The sequence below is a fragment of the Lagenorhynchus albirostris genome, chromosome 6 (genome assembly GCF_949774975.1).
Source record: "Lagenorhynchus albirostris chromosome 6, mLagAlb1.1, whole genome shotgun sequence".
Lineage (NCBI taxonomy): Eukaryota > Metazoa > Chordata > Mammalia > Artiodactyla > Delphinidae > Lagenorhynchus > Lagenorhynchus albirostris.
This window is the reverse complement of record NC_083100.1, coordinates 55,808,763-55,821,078: the sequence shown is the minus strand read 5'-3', so window position 1 is coordinate 55,821,078 and position 12,316 is coordinate 55,808,763. Positions and strand designations below refer to the sequence as shown.

General features: G+C 43.6%; 1 protein-coding gene across 4 annotated transcripts in view; it reads right to left on the bottom strand.

Moving 5' to 3' along the window:
* The window catches only part of NFE2L2 (NFE2 like bZIP transcription factor 2), a 36,075-nt gene extending 25,367 nt beyond the window's left edge, over positions 1-10,708 (bottom strand). Inside the window, exon 1 of one of the 4 annotated variants that reach the window (XM_060152575.1) lies at positions 10,686-10,708. Coding sequence is in view for 1 of the 4 variants with exons in the window: in XM_060152573.1 (XP_060008556.1) it covers positions 9,859-9,903 (45 nt within the window). In the remaining 3 variants the exon portion in view is untranslated. Of the gene's footprint in view, positions 1-8,706; positions 8,725-9,858; positions 10,080-10,685 lie in introns of those variants that run through there. The other 3 variants (XM_060152573.1, XM_060152572.1, XM_060152577.1) reach the window with 3 other exon arrangements.
* Between the last annotated feature and the right edge of the window lie 1,608 nt (positions 10,709-12,316).

Here is a 12,316-nt window from a genome sequence, read left to right as displayed (position 1 = left end):
GATTAAAAGAATTTGATTTTATTTTTTTGGCTAGGTCAAAAAAATTCATGGTTCTTCAACACGCTCTAGCCACAGCAGCAAGACTCCCTGGCTCCAGGACTGTAAAACCCACCAGCAAAAAGCACAGGTTCTTAATAAGCCAACCCTCAGGCACCTGGAGAAGCAGTGCACGTCCACCTTGGGTCACACCCCTGTTCCGATTCTGTTCACAGAAGGCCTCAGAACCTGATCAATCATTGCTCCCTGTATTCTAATCCCTTAGAATTGCCGGGGGATAGGCTGGGTTCTGCATCCGTGTAATCCATACAATTCTGTGCTGAAACAGAGCACACACAAGAACGTCCAGTCTGGAGTAAAGCCGATTTCTATACCGTTTATCAGCAGGCCCCTTACATACACAGTTAATACTGTCCCTGACTCCCAAACAGAATTGGGGGTGGGCTACATCGGCTACATCCAGAAAAGGGAAAGGGCATTTAATGCGAAGAATGATTCACTGAAATACAAGCATGCACTGCAAATACCGTTAACAGGTACTTTAAACACATAGGTACATCATTCAGCACAAAACAAGCGAAAGAACAGGACTGTTTTTTTAATCTTAAAACAATAATAGGAGAGACAGGTTAAAAGAATTTCAAACTACTGATGACTAGAATTAGAAAAGCAGGCAGCTTCCTGAGGGCAGACTAGATGTACCCCCCCATCACGTGATGGCCGGGGGAAGACTGGACCTGGGCCACACAAAGATGGGCCTGGCAACACTGGAGAGAGGTCACAGCTGGCTCGGGGCGCCCACGCCCTGCTGGCCCTGTTCCCACCCTGTCTGCAAGGCAGGGCTGAGGCAGCTTCAGAAGGCACTGAACCACACCCTCGAGTGTAGTGCACCACACACACACACACACACACACACACACACACACACACACACACACACACACACACACACACACACACACACACACACACACACACACACACACACACACACACACACACACACACACTTCAGAAGTTAGCCCCAGTTTCCAAAGTGTAAACCAGAAACCATCCAGGTTAAGTACAAACGATAACCACTGTGGTCAGAATATAAAGTTGACTTTGCCAAGCATATACAGAGAATCAAAAAGCTGAGTTGCTAAAAGTGGCCTTGTAGGTGTTAAGTTTTTTGTTTTTTAATGGAGGAAGATAGAGGCCCAGGAATGCAGAGCTCAGAGCTTCCTCTAGGAGGCAGTGTTGGGTCCTGGCCTCCAAGCTCTCCAGCCTCCCCAGTGCCCTGCATTGGTCCTCACTGCCTTTTCTACGTGATTGCCAAATAATCTACGCTGCAGGTTATCACTCGCCACACTCCTGACCAAACACACTTCTACTAACCCACTTGGGGAAAACCTTTTGATGACAAAATTATCACCCAAATCTCCATGAGGGATTAAAGAGCTCAAATTATATTTACTGAAGTTCAAACATTCACCAGGCATCTTAAACACATCTCCCAGATTTAGGTATTAATCTTAAGGCTGTGAAGGTCAGTGATCAAATATAAGAACACTTCCTTTCATGAATTAAGCAACATCCTAACCAGATTTTCTAAATCACTCTATAAATATAAATACCTTTCATGGGTACCAAGCACTGTGCCAGCTTCTCTAGGGTACTGGTTCTCAAACCTAATTGCACAAAGGAATTCCTTCCAAAGCTTGAAAAGATATTGATGCCTGGGTCCCACCCCCAGAGATTTTAATGTAATGAGGTGGTAAGGCCTGGGCATCAGTATTTTAAATATGATGGTGACTCTAATATACAGTGAATTTTAAGAACCATTACCACAGGGAACAAAAATATATACATAAAGTAGAACCACCCAAACGTCCATGAACTGATAAGTGGGTAAATAAAATGTGGTGTATCCATATAATGGAATAGTATTTGGCAATAAGAAGTACAAAGTCCTGATACATGCTACAATATGGTCAAACTGTGTAAACACGTTAAGTGAAAGAAGCCAGTCACAGAGAACCACACATGCTATGATTCCATTTATATGAAATATCCAGGAGACAAATCCATAGAAAGAGAGAATAATGAGTGCTTACCAGGAGCTAAGGGAGTTTGGGGGAAATGGGGTGTGATGACTGCTAATGGATATGGGTTTATTTTGGGGTGATGAAAATGTTCTAAAATTGATTGTGATGACGGCTGTACTACTCTGAATACACTCAGTCACTGAACTGTCCATTTTAAATGACTGGACTGTATAGTATGCGGATTACATCTCATAAAGCTGTTTAAAAGAGGAGAGAAATATAAATTCTATGCCCAGCTCCCAAGGAACTTACAATCTAGCTGTAGAGGAAAAAAACATAGATACATACATAAGACAAGTATCAGAGATTTTAAAAAGCAATTAGAGAATTGCCTAATGCACAAAATAAAAACTCTAAGTTCAGAAGAAGGCTTCAAAGCCAAATGATCTGATAGTTTTCTTTTCTTACCCAACCATTCTTCTCTGATTTGAAGAAAAGCAATGGAGAGTTTGGATCTCATCAGTACGCTGTCGATATCAAAGGCCCCAAAGTTTCAATTTCCAAGTTTGTGAGAAATGGAATGACTAATTTAGCATTGCCAGGGAATTTTTTTAATCCTTCAGGATACAGGCTGCTGGGAGTTCCCTGATGGTCTAGTGGTTAGGATTCTGGGCTTTCACTGCCGTGGCCTGGGTTCAATCCCTGGTCAGGGAAGATCCCAGCAAGGCTTGCGGCATGGCCAAAAAAATAAACAACTAAAAAACCAGAATACAGGCTGTTGATGGATTACAGTGACTCTCAATTATCAACAGGGTCTTTGAAAGATGAATTTGGTGCTCTAAATACTTCTTACGTCCCGGGTTTGTCTTCACCCCTACCAGAGTTTGGGCCAAATAAACTTACATGCTCACACACAGAGGAAGATTTTCATATATAAGGCTCTGTGATACACAGGTGTTACAGGACATATACCATAAAAACGATATGTTAAAGTGCTTCCTATCCTCAGTGTTCCTAAAATTCTTCGTACTAATAGTTAAAAAGTGTTTACTGTGGGAGGGGCTGACCCAGAGAAAATTCCTACTTTAGGCAAGATAGGATTTTGTTTAGCAATCTTGTTTTGTCTTGGCGGGGAAAGTTACTGTAAGAACACCATTTGTATTTTTTCTAACACTTTTTGGGAACGTTATACATTTGAATATATGTTTTGCTTTCATTTCCAGAAAACATACCATTATCAATGAAAGAAGTCTTGGCCTGTATCTTAGAGCCTCTTTAATAAATGTTGTTGGAGCATATTTAAAAGCAGGTGGTAATTACATTTTTAAAACTCCTAGAAATCTTATTATCAAAATATAAACTCTGTTCTCCATTTTTTTTTTTTTTTTTTTTTGCAGGACGCGGGCCTCTCACTGTTGTGGCCTCTCCAGTTGCGGAGCACAGGCTCCGGACGTGCAGGCTCAGCGGCCATGGCTCACGGGCCCAGCTGCTCCGCGGCATAGGGGATCTTCCCGGACCGGGGCACGAACCTGTGTCCCCTGCATCGGCAGGGGGACTCTCAACCACTGCGCCACCAGGGAAGCCCTGTTCTCCATTTTACAGTAAACTTAGAATAAACATACAGCCATTGGTGAAGGAAGCAGGTTGAATATTGCATTTAGTAAATCTGTTGAATACTGCATTTAGTAAATCTGTTGAATACTGCATTTAGTAAATACTGCATTTAGTAAATCTGTTGCATACCTGGGTGTGCAACAAGAGATTCCAGGAAACTTTCAGAAGTGACTTGACCACTGTTAAATAGCCTGGGATTAGTCAGACCAACTTTTAGGCAAATCATCCACTGAAACCTAAAAAATCCTGCAGCATCCTTAACTCAGACAAATAAGACAATAATTCTGAAAACAATTTGTTTAATAATAAGGACTAAGAAATAAAGTATTTAATTTTGAAATGTACCACACTCAAAACCCCAAGAAAACTTCAATTAGACAGACCTGAGCCCTTGTGCTTGCTTCAAATCAGAAATGCCAAAACAGCAGATTAGTGTTTAATTCGAGCCAACAGGTTTCTACTAGCTGTTTTCAACTCAAATTCTCCCCATTTTTCCCACTTTCCTTCAACCAGGTTTAACCCTGTCTGCCCCACTCTTTACCATATACATAAACATCTTCACTACCAAACTTATTTTTGAACACTATTTCAAAATAAAAAGAGCCAATGTCACTGTTTGCAGATGACATGATACTATACATAAAGAATCCTAAAGAGGCTACCAGAAAACTACTAGAGCTAATGAATGAATTTGGTAGAGGAGCAGGATACAAAATTAATGCACAGAAATCTCTTGCATTCCTATACACTAATGATGAAAAATCTGAAAGAGAAATTAAGGAAACAGTCCCATTTACCATTGCAACAAAAGAATAAAATACCTAGGAATAAACCTACCTAAGGAGACAAAAGACCTATATGCAGAAAACTATAAGACACTGATGAAAGAAATTAGAGATGATACGAACAGATGGAGACATATCCCATGTTCTTGGATTGGAAGAATCAACGCTGTGAAAATGACTATACTACCCAAAGCAATCTACAGATTCAATGCAATCCCTATCAAATTACCGATGGCATTTTTCACAGAACTACAACAAAAAACTGCACAATTTGTATGGAAACACAAAAGACCCCGAATAGCCAAAGCAATCTTGAGAAAAATGGAGCTGGAGGAATCAGGCTCCCTGACTTCAGCCTATACTACAAAGCTACAGTAATCAAGACAGTATGGTACTGGCAGAAAAACAGAAATATAGATCAATGGTACAGGATAGAGAGCCTAGAGATAAACCCACGCACCTATGGTCACCTTATCTTTGATAAAGGAGGCAAGAACATACAATGGAGGAAAGACAGTCTTTTCAATAAGTGGTGCTGGGAAAACTGGACAGCTACATGTAGAAGAATGAAATTAGAACACTCCCTAACACCATACACAAAAATAAACTCACAATGGATTAAAGACCTAAATGTAAGGCCAGACACTATAAAACTCTCAGAGGAAAACATAGGAAGAACACACTATGACATAAATCACAACAAGATCCTTTGTGACCCATCTCCTAGAGAAATGGAAATAAAAACAAAAATAAACAAATGGGACCTAATGAAACTTAAAAGCTTTTGCACAGCAAAGGAAACCATAAAAGAGACAAAAAGACAATGCTCAGAATAGGAGAAAATATTTGCAAACGAAGCAGCTGACAAAGGATTAATCTCCAAAATATACAAGCAGCTCATGCAGCTCAATATCTAAAAAACAACCTAATCCAAAAATGGGCAGAAGACGTAAATAGACATTTCTCCAAAGAAGATATACAGACTGCCAACAAACACATGAAAAGATGCTCAGCATCACTAATCATTAAAGAAATGCGAATCAAAACTACAATGAGGTATCACCTCACACCAGTCAGAATGGCCATCATCAAAAAATCTACAAACAATAAATGCTGGAGAGGGTGTGGAGAAAAGGGAACCCTCTTGCACTGCTGGCGGGAATGTAAATTGATACAGCCACTATGGAGAACAGGATGGAGGTTCCTTAAAAAGCTAAAAACAGAACTACTATATGACCTAGCAATCCCACTACTGGGTATATACCCTGAAAAAACCATAATTCAAAAAAAGTCATGTACCACAATGTTCATTACAGCACTATTTACAACAGCCAGGACATGGAAGCAATCTAAGTGTCCATAGACAGATGAATGGATAAAGAAGATGTGGCACATATATACAATGGAATATTACTCAGCCATGAAGAGAAACGAAATTGAGTTATTTGTAGTGAGGTGTATGGACCTAGAGTCTGTGTTACAGAGTGAAGAAAGTCAGAAAGAGAAAAACAAATACTGTATGCTAACACATATATATAGACTCTAAAAATTTTTTTAAAAAATGGTTCTGATGAACCTAGGGGCAGGACAGGAAGAAAGATGGAGATGTAGAGAATAGACTTGAGGACACGGGAAGAGGGAATGGTAAGCTGGGACGAAGGGAGAGAGTAGCACTGATATATCTGCACTACCAAATGTAAAATAGATAGCTAGTGGGAAGCAGCTGCATAACACAGGGAGATCAGCTCAGTGCTTTATGTCCACCTAGAGAGATGGGACAGGGAGGGTGGAAGGGAGATGCAAGAGGGAGGGGATATGGGGATATATGTATACGTATAGCTGATTCACTTTGTTATACAGCAGAAACTAACACAACATTGTAAAGCAATTATACTCCAATAAAGATGTTTAAAAAAAAAAGAACCAACGGACCAGGAGAATGTACCAACTAACAAGGCAAATAAAGTTAAACAAAGACTCCAGGAACTAAGAATTTTAATTAAGAAAAAGGAAAAGAGCCCCTGAAAAATATGAGGCAGAATCTTGGACACTGATGAAATACCAAGAATTTTAAAAACTATTATTATATTAAGAAATAGTCCTGTCTTTCTAAATTAAACCCCGCTAGGCCTCTGCAACTTGCTTAAAAGAACTCCATGTGGTAAGTCCAATTGTATTTACCTTCACTGTATTCAAGGTCCACCTCCCGTCTCACAAACACAAAATATAAAGTTATGATACTTCTTGGTAACTAGAAAAGGTGCAGAGATTAACCTTTTAAATCCCTGCCTGTCCTTCTCTGAGTTTTTCTCAATTTATCCACTTTTTAAAGTGTAAGAGTTTCCTCCTGTTTAAAGTTTAACTAGTCTTGGTCCAGTTTGGAAGTGGAGTCATTCTACATAGGTTTGGAGTCAGGCTACCTAGGTTTGAATCCCACCTTTGTCACTCAGTAGTTGGGTTACTTTAACCAGAACTCTGGGCGGCTGTATGCCTCTTTCCTCACCTAGAAACTGGAGATAATAGTATTTCCCATGGGGTTACTGTGAAATTATGCATGTGAAACAATTATCATGCTGCCTCGCACACAAGGAAATACTCAATAACTCATCTATGACCATGTTAGTGCCGAACTCTTCCTGAGCCCAAGAGTTTACACTGACGAGTTAATCGCAGATCAAGGAAAAATCAAAGAGGAAGCATTATTTATGCAAAACCCCCTTTAAATGCGTTCAGCCAATAGAGAGAAAATTCCCAGAAAAAAAATGTGCTTATAGTCCACAGAGGGTTCTTTTCTTCATGCAGCTCTGTAAGTATAATTCATCCTGAATAATAATAAAGAAAGAAAACTAATGTATCTGGCTTTCAATTCTTCCTGGTTATCCTAAAGAAAGTCGGGTTTTGAGTTTTTTTCCCCCCAGCATTGTTTATAAAAACCCAAGTTAACAAGAAAGAAAGAGATCCAAATGGCCCAAGTTATTTTTAATGCAGAAAGACTTATGTGAGTTATGTATTTACCCTCCTACAATCTTTCACAATCTCTCAAGAGATTTTATTCAAATATCTAAAAAGTCCAGTTGTTCTTTGCTCAACATTCATTCAGGAGATGAGAAACCTGTGCTATTTTTCTTTAAAAGTTATCTCATTGGTCTAGTCCAAGATCAACTTCATCCCTCATATACAAAAATACTTTCTCCAAGACACCCTTGAAAAGAGTAATGGATGGTTCCTTCCAGCTATTGGAAATAAAGAATATAAAACTCTCTTTACTGCTGTTCATCAACACCTCCGCACAGAGGGTGAAAAACTGTATCCCAGTACCACTTCACACCTGGTTTTTCTTTGACAAAAGGTTAGAATCCACTTTTAACTCTTCAAATCTTTCTGGACTACAAAGATTTAATATGAATCATAGTTATAGGCATGAAATTGATTCCAAATTTTATTCCATTTTTTTATAGTCTTCAAATATGCAAACTGATGTCTGATTACAAAAGGTGGAAAAGCAGTTACCTTAACAAACATAATTGGAAAATTCACATTTAAAAGAGAAAGCAGTATAGATGGAATCTTAAATCATATAGTAAAGAAAGAAAAAAAAATTTTAATAACACTCTAGGCTACATTCCTGAATCTAGAAAAACTAAAGTCTATTAGCATTAAATGTCTTTGGGTCATACAGAGTATTAAAGAAATGGCTATAGGGATTAGTCTTGAACAGCAGCTAAATCGGAAAGCACAATTTACTTCTTCGTACTAGTGGGGAGGGGGAATCCAATCCTAATCATTACTAGGGGAAAGTTCAAGACAAACAGCTTTAAAGAAAAAAAAAGCACAATTAGTACATTGTCAATAACTCAAAACCTTACTTTAGATCTTCAGGATTAGTCTAAAACGTGACGTTTCAGAGCATAAATGTATTTACCGTTCCTATTAAGTTACACATTTCCTTGAACCAAATATTTTTCCAAAGAACCCATTCACACACACAAAAAAATTGGAAATAAAAATATCTACTCCTTTAAAAGTCCCTACAAAGTATATACAGAAACTTGTTTTCACATTTGTGATAATTTACAGAACTTGTTAGCAAAGCCTTATGAAACACAGCTGTCCCACCCTCTGCCCTCGCAAATGAAGCAACAAAATAAGAAATCGAGGCAAATTCTCAAACAGAAAAGGAAAACAAAATAAAGCACCCAAGGGAGAATCAATCTATGAAAAGAACAAAATTTAGTAACAGTCTAAAAACAAAAGAAATTCTAATCTACACTCGAAACTCTTACCCTTGACAGCACAGAACAGAATATCCTGCCTTACACATTTTGGAATTACAATTCCGAAACGCTAAATCCAAAAACAAAGCCGCCCGGGGGAAAATAACAATTGCGCAACAGATCAACAGCTCCAACTTTTCCCTTGGCCCCGGCGCGGCAAGGTTTGCACGCTATAAAGCACGAAAGGGCCAACTGAGGGCCGCCGTGACAGCCAACCGACCACTGTCACGGCGGCCGAGGCCAAGCTCGCCCCCCGGGAGGCACCACGCCGGGATCGAGAGGCCGGGGGCGCAGCCGCCTCTGACCCCAGAGTCCACTGCCCCGCCGCCACTTCCCGGCGTGTTGCACGGGGACAACTCCCGGTCTTCGAGCCCGAACCTTTCCCTCGGCTCCAGGGGCCGCGAGGGGGCGCGTGGGGCGGGGTTCGGTCGCTGTACGTCGGGGCAGCCTAGCGCGCTGGGTACTTTATGACCTCCTCCCGCCCCCACCCTGGGGACTGGGCATTCTCGCCAAGCTGCCTAAGGGAGATCCCATGGATGGACCGATCGATTACTTTGCACAGAAGCACCCTCAGACGGCCCAGCGGAGTGAGGGCGCCGCAGCCCGCGCCCTCGGAGGTCATGGGCCGAGGGGCAGCGGCAGAGGGGGGACTCCGGCTCCCAGCCCAAAGGAGACCTCAGTTCCCCCGAGAGCGGCCCCGTGACTAGGCACATTTTTGCCGGTTCCGAGGCTGGGGAGCCGCACAGCCCCGGAAGGGCCGGGCCGCGCCGGCTCAGACCGCCAGCGTCCGCCCCCTCCTGCCCCGCTGCCTCCGGGCCGCTCAAATTCGGGAGGGGGCCCGGCCGGGGCTCCAACGGCCCGGGGCGTGGTTAGAGACACCCTTCGCCCCACGCGCGAGGGCGTAGCCCCCCAGCACCAACACAGTCTCCCTCGGGGGCTGCGGGCGCGCTGTCAGTCCCACCACCCGGCCGCGTCCCCACACTCCTCGCAAGCCCTCTGGTCCCAGCTCCCCTCCCCCGGCCCCAGCGCAAGCGCAGCGGCTCTGGTGTGCGCGCGGCCGCAGCAGTCCCGGCTCAGGCCACAGACGGGAAGAGAGGCCAGCTGCGGCTGTCCCTCCCGGGCCGCGGCTCCCTCGCGCCCCCGCCCCCGTCCTGGCACCACCTGCTGGGACGGCAGTCCCGGCGGCGGCAGCTCCAAGTCCATCATGCTGAGCTAGGGACGGTGCTCTGAGGCTCCCCGACGGCGGCCCTGTCCCGGCTGCCGAGGCGCGGTGCGGACAGGGCGGTACTGGCGGCGGCGGCGGCGGCTGCTTCTCTAGGATCCTAGGAACTAGCTTCTCCGCGACTCGGCCCGACTCGCCGGCCGGGCTCCTGCCCGGCTCCGCCTCCCGACCCCCGAGGGCGGGGCAAGAGCCCAAGCCCTTCCTTCCCCCGCCGGCCGCGAGGTCTTAGCTTCCGAAAATCCCCCACCCCCGCTCCGGCTGACGCAAGAAGCTGGCGGTCCTGGGGCGGGAAAGGGCCGCGGGAGGGGGTAGCAGTGGGCGGCCGCGGGCGGGATGCCGGGAGGGGGGACGCCTCAGGCCCCCGGTTCTCCGCTCTCAATTTACCCTTCCGGCAAATACAGCCAACGCTCTCCGCCCGCGGGATTAAGAGTTGTTTGCCGAAGGTCGCTGGGGTGCGGGTGCTTTGAAAGTTTAAACAGTTGGAACAAACACGCCTGGAGACCCCGTAAAGGCGCTGGTATCGGAGCTGCGCTTCCCTGATTTGGACTTGCAGAACCTTGCCCCGCTTTATCTCACCCCACCGCCCGAGAGTGGCGCCAGCCCCGGGGGCGGGGGCCGGAGGCTGGGACCCAGGCCGAGCGCACCGCGCGCCGCACTCTCTCCCCCGGCTCACCTCCGGGGCTTGGGCCCGTTGGACTTGCCCGGGGTAAATGAGGACCGCGCGGGGAGTTCGTGCTCGCAGTCACCCTGAACGCCCTCCACTTACTCCCACGCCTTGCGCTCTCGTCAGGCTCTAGTCGCTGAAGGCAAATGAAGTCTCTTTTGCTCGGAGAGTGGTCGATGTTGCCCACCCGGAGCGTTCTTTTCCCGCCAGACCGTACACGCCACACCACAGATGGCGTCCTCTAACACCGTGCGATGCTACTACATGTCATAATCCTCAGAAGTTTTCTTTTCACGTTCTCACAATATAATTTTTTAAATAAAAATCCAAAAGACCAAATTATAAAACTGCAGTGTGGCACCGTCCTGTGAAAACATGTACCTAGAAAAAAATTAAAAGTTGTTCCTCAAAATATTAATGGTTGTAGGATCATGAATGATTTTTATTTTTCTCTTTGTTACTTTAAGTATGTTTTAATTCTACGATGAGTATGTATTACGTTCCACATTAAAAACAATTATTTAAAAATTAATCGTTGCCCAGAGAAAACTTCAAGTACTTGAAAACAGGAATATTGTGAAATCTTATGATTTAAAAGAGAGTAGATGGTTTGGTTTTGCTTTTTTCTCTTATGCAATAGCAATCTTTCTAACTCTTTAACAAGCCTGGTTTTCAGTTTCTAACTTCTTGGAATTATGCAAAACCAGGTGAAGTAGACAGTTCCTGGAACCGGTTTTACTATTTCATTCAAAAACCTGACGCCCCCCCCAAAAAAAAAAGCCTGACTACAGCCGACCAATACCCCCAAAGCTGCACAGAACTTACTTTCTCTTGGTTGCATAATTTGACACTCCCAGGATTTATCTGTAAATTTACATGTTCGAATATTCCTTAAGGTAAGTGAAGCCCAAATTAATCGCTTGTAAATGAAGTAAGTTTCTTCAACTTGAATTAAACTCTTTCAGCTGTTATGTGAAAAGCCTACAAAATGATCTGCAGGCTAACAACAAGCTCAGGAGAAATGATTTACAATGAACTTGACATGAAACATGCGAAGACAAAATGAAATGACATTTGTGCGTCAAAGAAGGGCACAAGAGTATATTGTTAACAATTCAAGTTACTTATTAAAATTAGTACATCCGAGAAGGTAGACTCTGAGCCCAGGAGGCAGGAGATAACAAAGTCATATACGACATGGTTGCTGCCCTCCAGGAGTTTATAAAGTGTTTGGTATTTCCTTGTTAGGCAACAAATTTCCATGGAGTTTAGACTGAATGAAATAAACTCTACTTTTGCAAAACTGCAATTACTGGGAGTATATTATTTCAGGCACCTGCAGAGTATGTATTTTCAAGGGGAGGAGGACAATATGATAAGAGTCTGAACATGTTTAAGAAAAATAAAGGAGACAGCTAAGGAAAAGCTGTTCGGCATTGTATGGTGGTTCAGGATAAGAACAGTGAACCCCAGTCTCAGACCACCCACGTCAAGGAGGTTCCTGGTCTTTGCAGAATTCTGAAGTAAGATCATATTCATGTGATAACCTAGGCCTTGCCCTCTAAACTTATATATTGTGCTATGAGGGCACAGACACTATGGATTGAGAAGTTCCAGGAGAATGCTGGCTTTTCTCTCTTATCCTGGTGCCATGGGAGTTCTTTTACTGTCAGGCTCTCCTTGCTATTTTATTTTTTCTCTCAACTAGTTTTACATTCTACTAACCCTTGTAC